This window comes from Syngnathoides biaculeatus, chromosome 8 (genome assembly GCF_019802595.1).
Source record: "Syngnathoides biaculeatus isolate LvHL_M chromosome 8, ASM1980259v1, whole genome shotgun sequence".
In the NCBI taxonomy this organism is placed as follows: domain Eukaryota; kingdom Metazoa; phylum Chordata; class Actinopteri; order Syngnathiformes; family Syngnathidae; genus Syngnathoides; species Syngnathoides biaculeatus.
The window spans coordinates 20,973,645-20,997,217 of record NC_084647.1 but is presented as its reverse complement, the minus strand read 5'-3'; the positions used below and the strand labels follow the sequence as shown (position 1 = coordinate 20,997,217).

Here is a 23,573-nt window from a genome sequence, read left to right as displayed (position 1 = left end):
AGGCTTCAGAGTTCACGCCAGCCTTCAGATCCAAAATAACTTAACACGATTTCACAAACTGAACTTGGATGCAGAGAGCACTGCTTCTTCAAAAAGTAGAAAAACATGCAGAATTATTTATGTATGCCTATGCGGTAAAGACATAATAGTATTAATGAAATGGAAAGGGAGTGAATCACTGGTTTATGCCTCCAAATGCGTCCTTCTGTCTGCGACAGCGTTAAGAAGACCAAACTTCCGTAGGAATCGAGTATTAATCCATTGAAGAATATATATATATATATATATATATAAAAGCATATCAAGGTTCTGGCGTGGCCTAGCCAGTCTCCAGACCTAAACCCAATAGAAAATCATTGCAGGGAGCTGAAACTCCATGTTTCTCAGCGACAGCCCAGAAACCTGTCTGATCTAGAGAAGATCTGTGTGGAGGAGTGGGCCAAAATCCCTCCTGCAGTGTGTGCAAACCTGTTGAACAACTACAGGAAACGTTTGACGTCTGTAATTGCAAACAATGGCTACTGTACCAAATATTAAAGGTTTTCTCAGCTGTTAAAATACTTATTTGCAGCTCTATCACACAAAAAAAAAAAAAAATCATACTTTGTGATTTCTGGATTTTTATTTTTAGATTCTCTTTCTCACAGTGGACATACACCTACAATGAAATTTTCAGACCCCTTCATGATTTCTAAGTGGGAGAACTTGCAATATAGCGGGGTGTTCAAATACTTATTTTCTTCACTGTATATGCATCAACAGGAAAAGGCTCTGATTTGGAAAAATCAAGCCATCCAGTCAAATTTCAGGCTCCACAGAAATTCCTCCAATAGGTAGCATTCAGTCAGTCCTCATCATGCCTGCATGAATAATTGACTTGATATCAGCGCAGATGCAACAGTAAGTCAAATGAGAAGCTGGCTTTCAACAGGCATCACTTTCAGTGTATACTAGCTTTAAGGGGTGACATACTGTATGTAATGCAAATGGACTTAAAAATAAGTATATCATAATATTATGCTTTTCTAGATGAAGATTTTACATCTTGCGTGACTCTTATAAGGAATAGTTCCTATAAACAGAAATGTCTCTTGTTCTTTGTTGTTGTTGCTATTTGTTCCTTGTTCTTGGTTGAATGAATGTTGTACCAGGGCAGCATTGATTGTCGGAGAAAAATTCCTTGTGCGTTTTTACACACTTGACCGATAAAGCTGATTCTGATTATAGTATAGTATAGAATAATATGAGTTAGATAAATTAAGACACCATCTTCAAATGTCCATCCCCAGCATGAATTCACTCCACTTGCCAGTGGAGGCATAATCAACTGATCAATTCAAATCGTCACACAACAAAAAAACTTGGCAGCACTCCATCACCTGCAAAGCAGCCACAAATTGAATGGTGCTGACGAGCGCCAGGGACTGTCCAGGAGGGAAGTTGAACTTGACAGTGTCCAGGAAGTGTCCGTTGTCCATCTGGATGTCCACAAACACGTAAAGCATTTTAATTCCTGTAGTGGAGTCGATGGGGACTGTAAAGACGAAGACAAAAGAAAGGCGGATGAATAATTCAAGCGGTTGTGTCAGGTGAGCCTTCGGCACATGCACTATTGATGACGCCTCAAATATGAGCGCATAGCACGTGCTCCTGAGTGCATACTGTAGGTGCCCTTGCGACATTGGTGAACCTCGCTGTGTGGGGGAAGCTGACGGAAAGGGCTCTATTATTTACATAAGGCAGAGATACACATGCAAATACGATTGTCATTATTTTCACATGCCATTTGTGACACAGCCGTTCCCTGAGCTATCTTACTTAAACATTTGAACGACTTGAACGCTGACCCAAATAGACGCGATTTCAACAAAATGGAGGGAGAGTGGCTATATATTATTACTGATTATTGGGGTTATTCTCTTTTACACCACATTGAGTTTGCAGATGCAGCGCAAAGGGACATTGCTACAATGGAGCCAATGGCCCCTTATATAACATGTTGTATGAAATGGAATTAAATGGCACAGATTCGCGTAACACAGGAGAGAAAAGAGAGTTAAGTGTGACAAAGGAAAGAGGGGACCAGCAGACACTGAGCTATGCAATGCTACATGAGGACCAGAAGAACAGGGGATGGAAATGAAGAACTTCTTAAAGTAAGATGGAAGACATTTGAGTTTAACTTTGAAGCGAGAGGTGGAAAACTCATTCATAACATACATAACATATATTCCACAAGACAAGAGGACTTGAAGAGTTAAAAAGCGATTGTGTGTGTTTGAAAGTTGCTAGTTACTTGACAACAGACGTGATTTATGACATCTCATCTTACCAGGAAAGGATGAGGAAAGGGATGCATCGGGATTTTAAAAAGCAAGAGTATCCAAGGACTTTAATATCTCATGAGGGGAGGGAGGGGAGGGGAGGGGTGGTTGGAGAAGTTGAGTGGAATCTACAATGGAGCTTGCAGCTGTCAATTGTTTATGGGCACTCTCCAAAGTTAAAGGGCAAACAATTGATTTGTGCAGACGTGAGGATGGCAGCCAGCTCTTAAGACGCTACAATTAGAGACACAATCAATGAGATGGACGGAATTCACTGACCTCATCACTGTGGTCATTGGGTCTGTAAAATGTGCATGTTGACTTAATGATTGCCTGTGATTAACCAGATGCCTCACCTTCAACTTGTCTTTTTTTTTTTTTTTTTAATACTGATCTCATGAGACGATTTTCTATTTTAATTGAGTTAATTTTATTGACGTCAACAAACTTACCTTCTTTATTAGGGAAGAGCATAACAGATTACTTGTAGTCTATTAATTGTTCGTTTGGACTAATTGAGCAACGGATTTTCGATGAGCTAAACTTAATTAGGTGGTTATATCCTGAAAAAATATTTTTCTGCAAGATTTGATGGTGTTGAGGCCCTTGAGAAAATGAGGAAAGAGATAATTGATTGTGCCAAGCAAACGACGCAAGCTAAGAAACTAGAAGCAAATAACTGACGCATAACATCTATAGTAAATTAAGAAAATATAAATGTTGCATCCATATATATTTTATCATTACTAAAAAGAAGGAACATTTTTTTACACTACTTTCTATTGAATATAGATGAAGTAATTTGGATGATATCATATGAGTGAGCAGACAAGGGCAAGTTTAGCAAATTGGATTTGAACTAGCTGCTCTTTGTACTATATTGAACATTGAATGAAAGGGATGTGAAAATTTGACTTTGGGGTACAAACCATTCTATTTTGATTTGTTTTTTAAAATCTAGGTCTATAGCTGCAGGTGCTTCATGATGACAAAACATAAAAGATGACAGCAGCATACAAAACTAGAAATGAGTCACAATGGCTGTCACAGGTGTGTGACATGATGTGCATGTGACCTCGTGATTGAGTGGCAGGGAAGGTCAAGAAGGAATCTATATGAATATTCACATTAATACACTCAAGCTTTAGTCCTTTTGGAGGGAAAACTAATACTGACAATGAACCCGACCATACATACAAATCACCAACTTCACCAAAAGCCATGTGAACATTTTTTTTTAAGGGGACCGCCAGAGCCCTGACCTAAATTCAATTGTAAATCTGTGGTATGATCCAAAGAGCGCGATGCTCAAAAGATGCTGTTGCAACTCCAGAGAATATGCAACGTTGAAGGAATCCCATCCCAAAAGACCAAATGCTGTATTCGTCTGGGAAATGTGCACACAGAAGTAAACATCTTATTCTAGATTGAATGAAGCCGACCCACCCACACTTTCTAGTTCGATCAATAAACTGTCATTCCCCGCCCTCCACAACAAAATTGTATTGGTTATTAATTTGATGCCTTTTAATTGATGCAGTATATTAACAGGGCTGTGTTACGTTCTGTGCAAACTGTAGCAAATGTCGAAAAATCAATGAAACATTTTGCTTCTGTTATTTTCTACCGACCCGAATGTTTCCCATCTTAGCTGTAAACATAGACTTGCATCAGTAATACATCATTTCATGAGTGGAGAGCATTGACATTCCACTGACTATTTATGATATTTGGGCAAGGCAGCGATGTAGGAGAGCATCGATTTGGGCTTCGTGTTGGAAAGAGTGAGCGGGGCGAAGGGTGAAGGTCGGCGAGAAGGAGGACGACACTTCAAATGTATGTTCCTTATTGATCCTCTGGGTCGTCATGTCACGGTTCCAAAAGGTCTGATATGCCTGCCATACTGGAGCAGCAAATACCCTAGTACCACAGCATTTTTGTGTTGATCAATACTTCTATTACTCTGTGCTCAACCTGCTGCAGGTGGTATCATTTGGATGACAATAATGGTTAAGTGGTTAACTGGGTGGAATTGATTGCAACGCCAGCTATGGGAAGTCGAGGTATGCACCCAGAGACATCCTCACTGGCAGCGGTCCCCAACCTTTTTTGCGCCATGGATTGAAATTACAACTCTAACCAATGCGCTGAATACAGTTGTTACTGCATTTTGAGTACTGCAATTTCTCGTGTATAATACAGATATTTTTTTCTTTAAAAATGTATAAAAATGTGATGATGGTGCTTACAATACATGGGTCTAAGTAAAGAAACATTACTGGTACCTAGGAGTTGTGAAAAATTTCCATTCATTCTTACATGTAATGTCTTTGTTAGAAATTTATGTTTAACACGTTAAATGTTCGCTTCTCACCCGGGAATCATGATGTTGCAGGTGCCACCATATCATACTGTATTTTCCGCACTATAAGGCACACCTTCAATGAATGGCCTATTTTAAAACGGTTTTCATATATAAGGCGAAGTGCATTATAAGGCACATAGAATATACGCTACAGTAGAGGTTGGGGTTATGTTATACATCCCATTAGATGAAGCTGCACTAAAGGCTCAATATTGATCCGTATATAAGGCGCACTGGATTATAAGGTAAACTGACGGCTTTTGAGAAAATTAAAGACTTTTAGGTGCGCCTTAAAGTGCGGAAAATACAGTATATAAATAATGTCAATTTTCCTTGCCCATTACAACTGAATCATGAAGGCCTTGCAATTGCCATGATGCTTCTATCTGTAAATGGTCTGGATTGTAGCAGAGTGTGCACAGAGCACATTTTCATGTGCACCCCATATCTGTTGCTACCGCGTCTGTTTGACAGATGGCATCGTATTTAGCGTCTTTACTAGATTGCAGATTTAGTTTGCTTCAATGGGCACATCTACCAAGTTAAAATACATTGAGGAAAGTAGCTCACTCTGCTACTTTTAAGAAGAAAGTGATCAGTTGTTTTTTCTCCCCCTTTTTTTTTAGCTTATTATGTTCAGCTGTGAGGTCATGCAGAATAGTGAATCTGTATACATTTTGTGCTAGATGTTTTTCTATGCAACAGGGAAGTTTAAAATACTCCGTTTTTTATTGTTCTTATTATGATGATCTTTAATGAAAATGCAGCCTGAGAGAAAGGGAATTTAGAGAATAGATCAGGGGACATATGGGACAGGGGAACAGGGGTGCGAACCACAGCAAAACAACGGTTAGTCTGGAAATTTGACTGAAGTAACATTACACCCATTCCGTTCCACCCCCCAATGTTGCGCTTAAAAGGTAATGTGAGATTATGGAGGAAATCGAAAGAAAAGCTACTACCTGGTAAAACTGTTTTATATGTTCAACATTATAGTACTTTAAAAAAGTTATTTGAGTCAATCACCGTCCGTCTATGGTGAGGAAACGACACGAACATCAGTGCATGCACACAGAGCAGAACTTTTCTTTAAAAAACAAAACAAAAACATATCAATAATACTTAATGTTTAAAACATGGATACCAGGAAATTGAAAGTATGTATTATACAAAGAGAACTCCTGATTTGATGGGGTGCCTATTATACACAACCGATTTTGTTAGGTCTGCCGATATTTTCTCTAAAATACAGCTTTCTATTTCATGGAAGTTGTGGGCTCTTTTGTCTCATTATTTGGGTTTTTACCGTTTCTTAAAAAGCAGTCCAAAGAGATATTTTTTTTTTACGCATATTTAGCAGTGGTCTAATTTTTTTACTAATGTACTACATGACCGAGACCAGATGTTTGTGTATAGCTTAAGGCAAAGCCAGATGAAATTAATTTTCAAAATATAACTTTTACTGTGGTGATGAATTAAATATTTTTGTTCAATCTCTCCATTGACCCAGTACTAGACAGCCCACTGACTTGTAGCTATTCACGGCCTCGTGGTTTGGGACTGCTGCACTATGGCAAAACTCCAGCGGGCCACATTATACAAAACTGGAGCTCAGAACACTCAAAGAGAGTCTTCATTCCCAAATTAATATTAAATGTTCATTTACCCATACTCAGTCATTGATATTTAATCAAATGCCCATCATGAGGATAATTATCCACGCAGACAATATATGTATAAAAGACTCACCGAGACAACTGTGTCCATAGTGCACCATGAAGTCGGCTCCCAAGGCTCGGGCGGTGAAATCGTCCAGGCAGCAAGCACCGTATGTCACGTCCCCCATCACGATGGTGTCCGCTTCCGTGAACCTGCAGTGCGCACACACACACATGTGAACGCTAATTAGTGCAGCTTCGCAGAGCCTAGGCACCCTCCTGTTGCCAACAGTCGCTCAAATCAATCTTTGCAGCATGTGATAAGGAGAGCGCTGAATAAGATTAATTGCAATTCAATTACCATTGGACAGACATGAGCAACAAGAATGTGACGTTCGTAACTGACCAAGTCACAGCATGTCAGGACCGTTTTTCTATTAAGTGACTGCATGTGTGAAGAACAAGCTGTATTTGCTGGTTAGAGTCAACAAGTCTACATCAACAGAGCCTCTCAGGTAGTATTAGAATTTTATTCATTAACATGCTGCTCATCCATTCCAGTACCAGTCATTCAAGAACTTCCTTACATTAAGTTCCATCCATCCATCCGTCCAAACTGCTTATCTCGCTAAGGCTGCGGGTATCCAGGCACCTATCTCATCTGATTCTGGGTGAGAGGCAGAGTACACCCTTAACTGGTTGCCAGCCAATCGCAAGGTATATATAAACAAACAACCATACTCACCAATGGACAATTTAGTGTCTTCAATCAATATTACCATGCATGTTCTTCGAATGTGGAAGGAAACAGGAGTACCCATAGAAAATCCAGTCAGGCACGAGGAGAGCATGCAAAGGTCACACGGGGGAAACCGGATTTTAATCTTCAGAACTGTGAGGTAGATGTGCTAACCAGTCATCCACAGTATCACCATATTGTTTAACTTGGCTTTATTACATCTTGTGTTGCCCTATCCATCATCAAGATTCTAGATTGTCAAAGTTCCGACCCTTCCCCTCTCACCCAAGTGAGAAGGAAGTGGTTTTTATCCAGTTTGGTGAAGGTAGAAATAGGTTGCGCATATACCGGATTGTTTTTTACCTTGGAGGTTCCACTGTATTTACCGAGCACTACGACACTAAAACAGACACAGACACACTGAGCTCGTCTCTTAATTGCAACATTCCTACTTCCTTGCTCCTCAAATTACTGAAGGCGAGATAGAAGTTTTTGTCATGCCGCCATATTAAGGAATGTCTCAATTGTTTTAAACGTGCATTAAGGAGCAAGGATCGTGGATAAAGGAGCTACCACAGGCTAGTTTAAATCATAGGACATCTAATTTCTGTCTTTATCGTAAATGTAAAATGAATTTGGCCACATAAATAAAACCTTTCCTTTGGTTCTCTACTATTTTTCAATTCAGTGTAATGCAGTGCCTAATTCAACACTTTACATATTTCCTAGTTACTCTAAATATACGCTTTGCGTGAGAGTAGAGTTTGGAGACATACTTGTAATAGACCAATCATAATAATCTTCGCACTGGCAAGAGTAACCGTGTTGATTTATATTTGGTTTTAACTTTTAATCCCACTTAAATCGCAGCATAAAGATGACATTTGTAGTGACGGTAATAATTTAGCCATGCGGACAGCTTGTTAGTAGATGTCCCCATGAAATTACATGATTGAGAAATTAATGTCTCAATTGCCCCACTCCCCCTCACATTCTCCTCGTGGCTTGTTCCTCTGTCAATATCCTAGATCCTCAAGCTGGGATGTAAACAGTGAAGCAAAGAGCTAGGAAGTTGCAATTTGAGAAATGAGATGAACCCACTGCTCCTGGAAGAATGATAGATACTCATACTTTCCTTTTGCCATTGTGCAACAGCCCTAAACAAATGACCCATGGCAGGTACATAAGCAAATGTATTCATAGAATGAATCAACAAATAATGTAGGAATAGAGAGAATAATGAGGGTTAGGGCTTACAGCGTAAAAAATAAACTATTTAGACTAGGAAAACCAGTAGGTCAGATCAATTGGTAAGGAAACAAAAATTGGTGAAATTGTTCAGGTACCGAAAGAATTATATCTGCTAAGAAGAAATAAGCGAGCCAAGTACATAAAAACAAGAGCTTACTGGTATTGGTCTTTGTAGGCAAATTAAATGCTAAATCAGACTATAAAAGTGGGTAAAATAAATAAAGTCTGAGAGGAACAGGTTGCAGAGCAAGCCTGAGGCCTTGGTTGGGAGGGAGACAAGGGGGTGGCTGTAAATGTAGGTAGTTGCCTGGTATTTGTGGCTTTATTCTGACAGATTTAGGTAAGGGAGGTAGGGGGAGATGAGATAAGAGGGCTTAGGGAACAGAGGCAAGTGATAAACAGATGTGGATGCACACTGAACAATCTGTCGATACCAACCGACTGTTTATAATAAGCCTCCTGCTGCCCAATCTTTCACACCCGCATTTCCTTGGTGCGTTTATCCCAGGTTCTGCTCCTCACAAGGGGCTTCAGTGAAAGTTTCTATTTAGCTTTCCCTCCCTCATTCTCTCTGATGTTATCTGGTTTGCAGCCTCCCGGGGCTCCTCATCATCATCCCAGAGTTTTCGCTACGATTTTCAGTGTCCCTTCTCCCCCTAATAGCTGCTCTCAAGTCAAGGGTGGTATAGGCAAGCTGAGCCCTGGAACACACACACACACACACACACACACACCACACACACACACACACACAGACTAAGGAAGTCATCTCGAGAATAACTATTTGGCTTCAAAACGAAATCACTTACCCTCTCTGTTGTCTAGATTTTGTCTGTGCTGTGTGCATAAAGCCGACTGCATGGGATAATTACACTCACCAGACATCCTCATTCACTGACATCTATTGTTCGGACATTTGACTGCTGCCATAAGCAAGCACCACACTAAAAGTACTCAAATAGTGACCCGTCCATCTAATAGATACCCATTTAGTAGATTGGCACGTCATCCATCCATCCAAAAAAAATCCAATGAATCTATGTTTTTGGGATGTGGAAGGAAACTGGAGTGCCCGAAGAAAACCAGGTACGGGGAGAACATGTAAACTCCACACAGAACTGTGAGGCTGATGCTCTACAGCTACACTACCATGCCGCCGGTTTGTCATCCAATTAAGAAAATTACGCTTCTGGCAAATAGATGCTGCCCTTAAAAATGATTTGTATGTGTCCACTATTCTTTACGTACTTCACATATGAACATAAACGAGTTACAGCCAAACTCTGGAACATGATGTTTGTTAGCCTGTCTGGCAATTTGCACTGTACATTGGCATTAAACTGGCAGACATTCAAGGCAAAATAAATAAAAAAAATAATAATATGTTTTTTTGTAAACATCTACTAGGAGTGGCAATTTACAGATTGAAATCGGGTTTTTTTTCCTGAAAGAATTCACCTCACTGAATGTCTAATAGCTGCATGTTGGGAATCGAGTTGTATTCACTGCTAGCATATACTGTGCTCATATTTCAAATTTTTGCTTGTAAGTGAAAGAATTAAAAAAAATAAAAATCTTGATTTGCCAAGTATGTTAGAAGCATACAAGGAATTTGTCTCCGGGTGATGGAACCGCACTCGTACTATTGTTTACAAAACCAAATGCAATGATAATCCACTCCAGAGCATGTAGAATACTGCAGAATACATCCCGCAGTAAAGGGGAGATTCTATCTCATCGGCAGTCTACCATATATACACCATTTTCACATTATCTCACCTGGTGTGCATATCCTGCCATTACAATAGCAAGTATACTAAACTGCCATGATAATAAACACTATGAATTCGATTGAGACGCTGATACGAGGCGTGATGCCACTCAGACCTGACAGTAATTACTATGCCATGCATAGACCCCGATCGCAACGAGATGGAGGCGAGGAGATCCAGACCCAAGAAAGCGAGAGATGGAATTCAAAGTGCATTGGTGTTAATCATATACCCTTCGTCTATCACACATCTCAAACAGGAAAAACTGCATGCCGGGTTTTATACGAATAAGGAACAAATTTGATGAAAACGTCAAAATCTTTTTCTTATCTCTGGTGTCAGATGCTTTCGAGTTTTATGTATGGTTTTACTGATCTCCAAGCTAACTGAAATGTTATTAAGATCTAATTAAGATGTCAGAGAAGCTTGTGAACTGCACAATAGCTCTTCTAATTAAGTCTTCAGTGTAATTCTCAATATGGATGAGAAACTACCAAACGATTTGAATCTTTGTAATAAACTCCACTGTCACCAAAACACTAGTCTAAAACAAGACTGGTGTATTTGATTGATGTGCATGCATGTGCTCCCAAGCACTACGACTTTGGTATGAGCGGATTGTACTGTCATATTATTTTAGCAGTAGATAAAGAAACTTATAGAGTGGGCAAAATAGCTTCTGCCTTTACTATTATACTAACCCTATTATTCTTTTGTGGCAAGAAATGCATTGAAAGGAGAGTAATGTTTTGTAAAAGCTCAGATTTGTTGGCACTGTGAGCTGCCCACGTGCCGATGTCAACGCAGGTGATGAGAATGGGGGCAGAGGCAGTTGCAGAACTTGGAACCATGAAGACCACTCAGGACAACTCTCTTCAAAGGCACCTTAGACTTGGCAACACAAATATAGGCAGAGACACCTTCATTGATCATCAATCATGCCTTTTAAACAGATACCTGGAATAGCACTGCAGTCAACGGGATAGAAGTCCACCAAGGCCACCCTTTGAGGTGCTGTATTTCTAGGAATCAAAATTTCTGTTTCCAAAAGGATGATCTAGGACGCTACAAATCAATGAAAGATAACAGTTTGAATCAATGTTGACTGAAAAAATTAAATTTTTTGATCTGTACCCTGATCTTGATCTGTCCCTTGCTAAGTTTCATAGAAATCTTCTGTTTATGACTTGCTACAAATTGATCTGGACAAAATAACTAAATAAATGGAACGAGCTTTGGATTTTTGCCAGGTTTAAAACCAAATTGTTTTTCAAAAGAACTTGCTAGCTAACGTCAGCATGAGAGAGTGCTATCCCTTTCACCATTTAAAGAGTCTTTTCTATTAATTCAAATAACAGATAAATCTATTAATTATCCAGTTCCATAACAAGCATGTTAATGTCTAATCAAGAACAGTTTGCAACTTGGAGCTGATTTCCAAAATATTGATTCCATTTGAATTGTACACTGCCATTTTTATAGGATTCTTCTCAAGGACGCTGCGATGTCTGCCACAGTTCTCCAGAATTTCGGTCACGTGGGCTAGTTGGCCAATCGTCGTCGTACTTTTTAGAACATCATTTGGTTGTGTAGGCGGCACACCCATCAAGTGCATATTTAACACGGAAGTGGTTTAGCTTTAGGGGATTGAGTGGGATGCTAGAGTGAAGAGCTACAGGTTGGCCATCCATGCATCAATTTTCTGAGCTGCTTATCCTCACAAGGGTCGTGGGAGCACCAGAGCCTATCCCAGCTATCATTGGGCAGGAGGCAGCGTACACCCTGAACTGGTTGCCAGCCAATCGCAGAACACATACAGATAAATTGAACTTGTGACTTTTCATTTGCTTTTAATTATTATCCACATTAAATACTGCTTATTTGAACTTGTAAGAACCCTGCACCACGCCACACACCTTTGAAGAAGTTGTGCATCGTGTAGACTGGACTGGTGAGTAAATTATTTGTACGTAATAAGATTGTCATTAGGAACTAGCTTAATTGAATGTAATGCTACACTCAGACTGGACACGAAGCGAACTTGTGGGTCACGTTTAAATGCATAGATATAAAAGAAAGTGGGACATAAGAGGGAAAAGGTCTAAATTAGGAGCAGCAACAACAACAAAAAACTACAATGTATGAAAAAACCTGAGGTGTTGGTCGCCATACTTCTGGTAGTGTGTCAAAACATCGTAAATTTTTAAAACAGCTCCTGTCTTGTTATGAGATTAGGAATGTAATATCACAACATAATTATTATGACCTTTGAAGTTATGCAGATATATATAGATCCCTCAGAACAACACTGTTGTTTTGGCAGCAGCAAAATATTTCCTCAGTGTGCTTACAAATGTGAGTCAAAGACACTTTTGTTGGCTTAGCCTGATCTCCCAGTGGGTGTGGAACTTTCCTCCAAGGGCTCCTTTTTACTCCGAACAAATGCAAATGGTAGGATGCTAAATGTTTTTTAAAAATTGGAAATCCATTCAGCCTTTCACTCGCTCCATGCTGGGATGGACTCCAGGATGAGTAAACCAGATGGTCCAATCCATGTGGTGCATCGACAAATCAACCATTTAGGGGGTCAATATGATTACATCAAATCCTTCATGTAATGTCATTACATTTATAATTTTAATCAAAAATATGGTACTTTTTGAGACAAGAAATGGGTTCATCCATTTGGAGCTCCAGTTTCAATTTTAGGATAATGAAAACACTGACTCACTGATCACAAGTAATAATATTGAGAGCCATTTAATCTCATTTTTGTGCAACACTCAAATGAAAAAAGCTCTGTTTGTAGTCATTAAATCACCCATAGTCAATCATGTTGATTGACAGCCTTATTACAAATGCCAAGGGAAATTATTTGAGCTACTAATTATAGGCAGACGTTGTCATGTTTTTCTTAATGTCACAATTAATGAAGCACTGAATTTTTGACCACCAAAAACTTTCTGCTCAAAATCACCCGCAAGTGCACTCTCAATTCTGGGGCAAAATACTTTTTATTTACTAAAATAAAACAGCCAAAACAGGATGCTATTATGATATGAAGAAAAATACCATCCAGCATGTGTTTGTGTAAAGTTTATTGTATTGTTATGGTTTTCGGTGTTGGGTCTCTGGATTTTTGGCTAAAAATGTTCACTAGTTACGATGAATCCTAAGGTACACTTAAATACTATTTGCCATTTCTTGCATTTATACAAATTGTGTATAAATCTGAACTGTATAATTACTGCCAAAAAGTTAATTTGAGAACTGTATTTTCAATTTTTTTTTCATGTGAAGTGGAATCACCAAAGATAAAGGTCCTAAAAGTGGTACAATTTAGAGGTGAATCCATTGTGTAAGACCTCAAAAACCCTCGCCGCTATGTATTTATCAGGTGTTTTCAACAGATAGATTTACTTTTTTTTTTTTTTGAAACTTACAATTATTTTTTTCTCTTACTTTATACACAACATGTAATGGACAGTATTTTTTTTCTGTTGACAGTTTACATTTGGAACAAATGAATTCACTTGACAATATTTTCTATGGATGTGAAATTTCTTAGGAGCGCCACTGTATTTCCATGTACATTATTAGCATGCTCAAGTCAAGAGGGAGTCATTTTCAACAGCAATCAAGTGTCTGTTGCTACCATTTCAACGGTCAGTCAAGGCAAGTTGTCTATCCATATTGCCCTAGAGCCTTTTTTTTTTTTTTTTTTTAAACATAGGGAAGTCTGGGAAAATATAGCGAAGCGAAGTGACAACCAGGTCACTGAGGTGAAGAGGTTCAGCAGCACTGCTTTTGGCACAATTACCAATGGTATTTTGTTGACAGACAGCTTAAATAAGCATGTATGCTGTATTTGCATACCAAGTCACGAGCGCACCTTTCCCCTTGGGTCATCTTTTATTCCATTCCATTTCAGGTCTAAGCCACCATCGATCTATTTGGAGTCCCTGAGTTGGCTTTAGCCACTGGACCCAAGCAGAAGACAATATGGAACTGCGTAGAACCACCATTATTTATCCACTGTATAAGTTACTGTGGTACAACGGGTTGGGGAGGAAAACATGTCAATGCAATACTTTTTTTCCTAAAATAATGGGCTCTTGAAACTCTGTCTTAGTAGGTGTGACGTCAAATTGAACGAATAAATATCTCTTCCCTGCCAGTTGAGCCCATGCCCCCTATTTGAGGAAATATGATCAGGTGGAATTTATATATATATTTAGGAATACATAAATATATATTCGTTGGTGCTAATTGATATCCAAAATATTCTCTCTCTCTTTTTTAAATATTTAAGATCCTGTATTTTGGCTGTTTAGACCTCCAGAGAGTGACTTAGACCCATATGGACTGTTTAGACTGACTGTCATTAAAAAAAAAAAATAAAATTAAAAAACACCTTGGTTTTGTCAGAAACGTGTCCGTAAAAGATCCATATGACAGCTACTTCTGCTTGACCCAGTTTTACATCAGTTTTGTCCATATTTTGGTAAATTCCACTATTTAACAAAACCAAAGACATTATTAACACATTACCTGTTTGCCAATTTGACTGTGAACATTTTTCTCAATGAAAAACTCATGCTGAAGGCTTACATATACATGCTTAAAGGTCGACTGTTTTAGTATAGTAATTTTAGTAGGTTATAATTGGAAAAACGGCAGCCGGTATGACCCCCCCCCCCCCCCCCCCCACACCACCACCACAAAACATGATTTTGATGTATATGGCTTTTTGTAACTCCCACCATGAAAATCCTCTCGAGGGATTTGTTTTAGAGAAGAAGCAGAAAGTGATGTACAAAGTAGTAGCACACTCAAGCGGTCTCATCTGTTTATACTAGTTTTAGCTGCTGGAATGTAGCTTGTTGTTCCTTCGCCAAAATGCCGGCTTGTTGTATTGCTGGATATTGCTTGAACACTCGGGAGGATGAATTCGCTTTTCATACATTTCCAAAAGACCCAGTTCGTCGTGAAAAATGGATTGTACAGGTACAAAGGATGAGGGCTTCGTGGGTTCCAAATGACAGGTAGGTGTGTATACAGCTACTAAAAAAAAAAACAATATTTGGGAGCGTAATCCATAAGTAGGGGTGCTGAATGTGTCGATGTGCGCACCGGAAGGCTTCCATGAAGCAGCCACTGAAGGACGGCCTCCGCAGGCCTTTTGAATCACCACCGGTCTTGTGGATCGCTGCCGTGTCAACGAGGCCGAGCTGCCCGCTGCCCTCGTCGACACGGCTTCTGCCGGGGTGGCTCGTCGCGGCGCTGGGCCACGGTGGGTCATCTCCACCGCAGAAATGGATCAAACAAGGCAGTTTGGGCGCGGCGTCGCGAAAAGAGCTTCCGTATCAGAAGGGGCGTGTTCGTCACCCATAGTAGAGGCCACAGCGCGTTTTCAATGGCGAATGTCCGGGGTGACGTCACGGGCAGTAGATGCAGCCAATATGGAAACCACTTGAATGACACTTCCGCAACTTTTCACATTGATACGCTCTTCGCTCATATTTATTCTTTCGTATAGACATTGAAGTGAATAATGTAATATGTATTTTTCATTACAATATCTATTTTAGAATGTTTTGTAGGGATGACACTTGGGCTTTAACGTGGCTGTGAAAAGAGTCCTCTATGACCTCACTTCACCTATTGACACGATCATCAACACCTCTAGATAAAAAATAACCACATGATTCAATTTGACATTTGAGAAGTCCCATTTATACAGACATAAGAATGGCACCATTAAGAGGTACATCATGGCCTTTTATAGCATTATTGAGCTGTAAACTGCATTGTGATACTATCGCAATCAAGGGACACGCACATATTGCTATATCGAGCGTTAGAGTGGAATTTCCACACTTGGATGACAAGGGCGCAATCATTCAGCAGAGAACAGATGCCAGTGGGCTAGGGGCTAAAGCACCTGCTTCGTATGTAAAAAGATTAAACTCGTGGGGCAACTTCTACATGACAGAGAATGGCGGAGGAATGGTTTGGTGAGAATGACAATGAATTTCTTAATTTAGCAAATCTGATATTTATATTCCACTTCCTGCTTGCACAAGGACACAAATTACAAGTAAGGTACTCCCCCACCGACAACCGCTACTTTACCTACATTGTTACCCTGAGAGAGAGAGAGAGAGAGAGAGAGAGAGAGAGAGAGAGACGCTCCCTGTCTTCAGTGAAGATTTGGACATGTAAAATACAAAATATGTCTCACAGCAGTCACTCATCATCTGCCAGGAATGTGTGCACTGAGAGAGTGACGTGAGGTAGGTACTGGCAGATCATGGCTGGACATATGTTTTCTGCAATATCATTCAATAATCCTTTAAATTCCCAAAAAACACCATCATTACTGACCTTTCTGGGAACAAATGCTTTCTTTTTGCCGTGGCATTTCAGCAGGCTGTTCCAGGGGTTATTATTGTAAAGATTACATGTTTTGTCAACACAGCCACAAATTGCACAGGAAAAGGCTGCTAAATAAAACAAGTGAACTATGAAACAAACGTGATTAGAACTATGACATTTTCTTGGTTTCAGGAAACCTGAGGGGTCAACCCTGAAAAAGAGTTGACCAAATAGAATAATGTGGAAAAGGAATGAATCAAAGGGAATGAAAAGATGGAAATTATTAGTGATGCAAACAAAAGTTGTCTTCTGCAGCCTTTCATGAATTAATCTCACAACAGGCATCAGGGAAGGCTCACAAATAATGTTAACAGTCATGCAACAGGCACATTAAATGGCATGAAAATGACCATGTGTATTCATACTAACCTTCCATATTTTGTTGTTCAACTTACACTTTCTGCCAACACACTATCTGAAAGCTGCGACTTTTAAAGCAAATGCTAAGTAATTGCCTTGATGTGTAAGCCACTTCTAAAGCCACAGATCCTTACCAAAGTCATCTCACCATATTACTCGTACAATACCATATAGTGTGTCCTATTGGGCAGCCGTGGACCAGTGATCATCGCCTGCAACTGTGGGGGGATCAAGATGCCGACCGGACCATCCAAAAAAATCCCCCAGCAAGCAAGACATTGATACCGTGAACTGCTCCCCAGGTGCTTGAGCTGCGTCTTGATCCATTGTGTTCCTCTATCAAGTAAGTGTGTGTGCCTTGGTGAGAGAGATAAAGAAGAACCCAAAGATCACTGTGGCTGACCTCCAGAAATGTAGTCAGGAGATCGGAGAAAGTTCTAGAAAATCAACCCCATCACTGCAGCCCTCCATCAGACCCGGCTTTATGGCAGAGTGGCCCAACAGGAGCCTATCCTCAGTCCAAGACACATGAAAGCCCACATGGAGTTTGCGTAAAAAATAAATAAAACAAAACACAACACTTTGACTCCAAATGTTGAAAAATAAGATTCCCTGATCTGATGAGACCAAGAGAGAACTTTTTGGCTTTAATTCTAAGCGGTAAATGTGGAGAAAACCAGGCACTGCTAAGTGCTAAGCTAATAAGCAACAGTCACCAGTAAGCCTGAAAGCAATTTACTGAACAACAGATACAGCCAAGCACACAAATAATAAATGAATTCACTTTCAAGGAGCTTGGAGACTCACGTTCATCAACCCACCTGTCTCCAGGCACTTGATGTCTCTCACTTCATCATACTTCTTAAAGGAACGTCAACGCACAATTGTACTACTCCTGCATTCATGTGCATGCGTGGATTGTGTTTTTTTTATAATAAACAAAGAACATGTAACAAGAATTGTTTTTCTGTAAACTCATACAGTACCACTCACAGTATTTTTAATTTATGACTTGATCAACCAATTTGATATTTGCGGATACGATTATCAGCAACTGAAAAACTGTTGCCGACAATTTGCAACCTGTATCATACCATGAATAGTACATATTTGCATTCATCCTCTGACAATATTATTCATCAAGCACAGTTTCACTGCCTTTTAACACACGCTCCTTGTGTCATGAATCGTGATTAATAAGACTTGTGATTATGAAAGTCCTTTCTGGTTGCAATTGATGAGACCAGATCCTTTTAATTCCGTTTTTATGCATCCCAAGGCCTATACCAATCATCTGTCACTCTGCTAGTTCAAGTCTTTCTGGCCGCTATTGCTTAAATTTTTTCTCTCCTCATCCTACTTGTCACAATTTCCCTCAGACACCATCTATCATTTAATGTTTGCAAATGGCAACTCTGCTGGATTTCTCATTGAGCTTGATGTAGATGTATTTTATTTATGGTCCAACAGTCTGCTGCCATTGTTTCAGTCCTTTCTTTGCTCAATTGCAAGTATACAGTGTGAAACAACCAAATGCAGCTCTCAGCTTTCCTGTAGTATAAACATCAAGTTGTGTTTTTGTGTTCTACCCAAACGTACTTCAACTGCATATACATCGTCAGCAGAATTGCAATGAATGAGAATGTAGAATGTTTCAGAAGCATATGCTGGAGTCCAATACATTTTACAGGCTCTGCAAATCCATCCTCATCTATGCACAATTACAAGGACGTGGGGCAGCATTATCCTTGCAAAAGTGATCAAGGGCACTAGAAGTGGTGGGGTAGGAAGAAGAGAACAAGAGAGAGAGCGCTGTATAACCTTCAGCACTGAGCACTACTTATCTCACACTGCTGAGAAGAGGGCAAAATGTGTTTATATCATCATTAGAATTGAGGATTCAGTCTTCTATCCCAGATACCATCTTCACTAGTGGAATGAGGAACCAGGGCATCCACCTGTGCACACTCATTACTATTGCCAGTTATTCATTTGGAAGCAAAAGGGTACACATTAGGAATAAACAGACAAGTGTTATGCTTTTGTGGATGGCTTTGTTAAAGTACTAACACAGACAACTCTCTATGTATTTCCAAGTGTGATCTGCAATGAAGTGAGTGTATTATACTGTGTCAGAACAATTGGATTTTGAGGTCTGTATTGACATGATCTCCCCCTAGATGCGATGTGATTTGAGCTGAGCGAGTACCTTGGTGCCCTTTCAGGATTTTTGTCCATGGCTCTCAGCGGGACGAAAGTGTCACTGATCCACTTAACTCCCCGCTATCTGGCTCCCAAACTATATAATCAATTTCATCTTAAACAAACAAACAAAAAAAAAAAAGTAAGAAACCTTGCCTTCGTTGTCAGGAGATGGAGAATTTTTTTAATGGTGAACTCAAGAGAAAAAGGAAAAGTCACAATAAAATTACCAATTACCATTTAGATATTACTTTTAATAGGAAAGGAATCATTCTCTCAGTTTGGTCTTCATGGCAAAAACTAGTGGAGTGGCAACACCTCTTTTCCGGTTGCACCCAGGTAATGCACTTCGTTTTGCTTCAATAGCTTTGAATTTATTAATCAAGAAATCTATTGCACACAATCAGCAGACCCCCCCCCTTCAATTCAGAGCACCATCGGTTGTTTTTCCTAGTTACAGTCAAAAAAATATGTAAATGCCAAGCTGGGTCACAGACATTCATTTCCTTTGTGGTTTGTGGTTAAAGCACAGCATAAAAGGGCTGCTTTACCAAAACAAAGGCATTCATTGGATGCAACAAGTCTTTTTCCTAATGGTAGTCTTGACATTTACCTTGGGAGGTTGAATGCTGTGGCAGCTGCTCCCACAGAAATGATTCAACCGGCTGTCCAGAATACAGATGGATCTATTTTGATGGAGAGCGATGACTATGGCAAAGGACCCGCAGATGCCTCGGGGCTGTGTGGGCAGCTTGTACCTTGATTTACCAACACATTGCCTCCGACAGGTCTGTTACTTTGAGCCATCTAGTGCCTGTGTTTGACACCCATCTAAACCTGTACATGATGGAGGGAGACAAACGAGTAGCGGTACTGTATGTAAATTGGACCATGGGGCCTTCCGTTGTATTTTGTCTAAGTACCCATCTTGTTCTGGGCTTGACATTGAACATCTGCGTCCACAATACAGCACTTGTAAAACACGACTGCTTAGTATTTTCAAAATTTCCTTTTCAATTTGCTAAAGCTTTGTTTTTTTTAAATGTCATGTTTAAAGGTCAAGTGTCATGCGTATAAAAATAGGTATTGTAATGAAAAACACATAACATTATTCACTTCAATGTCCATACAAAAAATAAATATGAGCGGAGAGCGCATCATCCATGCGCAAAGTTGCGGAAGTCTCAATCGCCATTCAAGTGGTCGCCATATTGCCTGCACCGTCTGTTCATTACGTCACACATACTATGGCACAACGAAGCTCTTTTCAAAGAAGAGAACATCTCACAATCAAGTGAAGTGCCCGGGGCAATATTACCCTATCGTTTCGAGCCATATTTAGATGATATGCGGATCACCCCCCCCCCCCCCCGACGAGGCACAGCTTCGGCAGGGCTGACTCATACATACTGTCTGGGAGTCTGTTGTTAGTTAGAAGTGATCCACATGTTATCTAAATATTGCTCGAAACGATAGGGTAATATTGCCCTGGTCACTTCATTCGATTGTGAGATGCTCCCTTCTTTGAAAAGAGCTTCCGTGTCCCATAGTAGGTGGGCGGACGAGGTGCCCCCAAAGTCGTGCTCTGCGCCGATGGTACATCGACACATTTAGCACCGCTGACTTACGTGCGCAGAACTTTTGTTACATTCTGAGAAGATTATGTCTCCCCCCCACCCCAACTATAATTTTTTTTAGTAGCTGACACCTACCTGTCATTTGGAACCCACGAAGCTCTCGTCCTTTGCAACCACGCAATTTATTTTTCACAACGAACCAGGTCTTTTTTAAAAAGTATGAAGAATTAATCCATCCTCCCAAGTGTTCGAACAATATCCAGCAATATAACAAGCCAGTATTTTGGCTAACATGAAGGATCAAAGAGCTACCTTCAAGCAAGTAAAACTAGTAGAAACATACGAGACCGCTTGAGTGGGCTACTGCCCTGTACATCACTTCCTACTTTTTCTCGAAAACAAATCCCTCGAGAGGATTTTCATGGTGGGAGTTACAAAAAACCCTATGTCAAAATCATGTTGTGTGGTGAAAAAACAGATGCGTCCATTCCGGCTGCCTTTTTTTCATTAGTAACATATTAAAAATCAAGCATTTCATGACAGTGGAGCTTTAAATAAATATAGTATATACGCACTTTAAGACAGCCAAAACTGTATACTCAAAACATTAATACCACAATGTTCACAACTTGGACTCTGGGAAAACTAAGCCTCCAAAGTTGCAAAAATAGTTGCAAAAAACTTTGGTCAAACTCTCATCGTACTGCAGGACATCAGCATATTGTGGAGGACTTCAGCAAATTTATCATTGCATTGTTCAAACATATTTAAACAAAATGTACCTGACATTTGGAAGATGCGCCACAATTTTTGATCCAGTCTTTCAGCAATTGGCCTTTCCAGAAACCAAATTCAACAAATACACTAAACATGTCTGTCAACATATAAGATTTTGAATCTTCAAAAATGTAGTTAAGCTGTTCAGGTATTTTTCTTTTCCACTTAATTCACCCTTGCCTAAAAATGTAAACCTTAGGTTTGGGACCAGTAGTGCAAAGATGCCCAGCTATTCTATGGCATTGCATATTTCTTTTTGGTGAATTTTGGACTTTGCTTGGCACATGTATCCCACTGGAACAAAAACAGCAAAAGCAGAGTAATACAGTACCTGTACAGAATAAGAATGGGTTCAGGACCGGCAGGATACAGTCATAAAGCTGCCAAGAGTGTGTGAACTTGTGTGTTTTAACAGCTTGCAGGTCAGTTCAGTAAGAGTAAGCTGGAGTGGAAAATGCAAAGATGAAGATTTGTCAACAAAATACAAAAACTGTAACCAATTTGGCTTTGAGTCAATGTACACTGCTTTTGGCCAGTATTTACATTTATTGTGGAGATTTGGTCCAACTCCATCAGCTCAGACTCTTTTGCATTTTGAACGCTATTTATATTGGGGCTTTGCGATTGTTACAAATGCTTGAAATGTTGCTGAAGATTGAAATCCAGAGCTGGAGGACATGTCTGTGTGGGCCTAGTTATATGTCTATCTTAGTGGAGGACATTTTTTCCCCTTCCTACTATTGTATGTACCTTTTTTTTTTTAATGTCTTGTTTGACAAACTTCAGTATTTTTAAAAACAAAAAGAAGCTGACATCTTTTTACATCACACACTTGACAGTGTGTGAGCGATGGCCACTAATCGCCCCATGGGTGATTAAATTCGCAGTATTAACAGTTATTACTTTTTAAAATGTAGTAAATGAAAAATCAGTTCAGGACTTCACCATAATCTACAGTTATGAGCAGCATAATCAATTAAAATGAAGTGCTAATTGTGTGGAATTGAGTGTTGATGACTCACGTCCTTAAGCAATTGAGGCAAAATGTGGCTACAGAACTACAAGGGGACCTCGCTTTAAGAGGGTCCCAAGATACAATGTTTCTGTTATTAACGTGAAATTAACTAGTTTGTACAGCAATATAATGAAGGCCATCAAGCAGCTCAAGTAGGCAGTGGCATCCAGAACAGTTTGAATTTCAAAAGACGTCTCCCATTCCAAGAACAGCAAATAGAACAAATGATAGTACATTTCCCACAAAGTCGACCGTGGATATTTAAAGCCTGTACTTTGTACAGGCAATTATATAATCATACAAAACTATGCAAGTCGAGTTTTTTGATGAATTGAGATTCTCACATAGATTATAATTTATAACAAATGAAAAGAGACAGTGACTGCAGGTCTGTCAAAGGAAGGAATACTCTCTTGGTCAAAACTGATTCTCACCTTTAAAAAAAATCCTTTTGGATTGCGTGCTCAATTTATTGCTCTCTGATGTGTGAGGTTTGAAGAAGACATAGGATTACATCCCAGGGATACATTTCTACAAAGGATTCTACACTTGCCAAAAAAAAAAAAAAACTCAATTAAATGCCATGGCTGTCCCAAGGACTTGGATGTGGTAGCATGGTAGGACTTGTTCACTCTTGATCTCCTTGTTGTCACCCAAGCCACAGCATAAAGGTATCTTTAAAGCTACGAGACAGCTGACACCATCAAAAGCAATAAAACATATGGTGCACTGACAGCACATGAATCATTGCCCGTCTGCACAGGCTATTGTTTATCCTGAAAGCTTTTTGTTTACATCTTTGACTTGCTGACAATGTCAAGACCAACAAAGGAAACAGGGGAAGGAAAAAAAAACAGCTGGGGAATAAATCAACTTTTGCTATTCACTTTATCGTGACAAGATTATTTAGTCTTCAATCAATCATGGGAGATTAGTGTACAATTTATGCTACATCAGTCTAATTTCTGCCAAGAGACAGGATTCGGCAGACAGAAGCTAAACAACTGACATGGAAAAAATAACAGTCCTTCAATGTTAGTGTAAAAATGCTAACACTGAAAGACTGCATCAGCAATCTTTGTAGTGTAGAGAAAT

General features: G+C 39.6%; 1 protein-coding gene across 2 annotated transcripts in view; it reads right to left on the bottom strand.

The window, feature by feature from the left end:
* dph1 (diphthamide biosynthesis 1) overlaps positions 1 to 23,573 on the bottom strand; it is a 69,625-nt gene that overhangs the window by 25,607 nt on the left and 20,445 nt on the right. For both annotated transcript variants that reach the window (XM_061827108.1, XM_061827109.1), the window contains exons 4-5: positions 6,439 to 6,560; positions 1,380 to 1,534 (exon numbers count right to left, since the gene is read on the bottom strand). In XM_061827108.1, the coding sequence (XP_061683092.1) occupies positions 1,380 to 1,534; positions 6,439 to 6,560 (277 nt within the window). The remainder of the gene's footprint in view (positions 1 to 1,379; positions 1,535 to 6,438; positions 6,561 to 23,573) is intronic.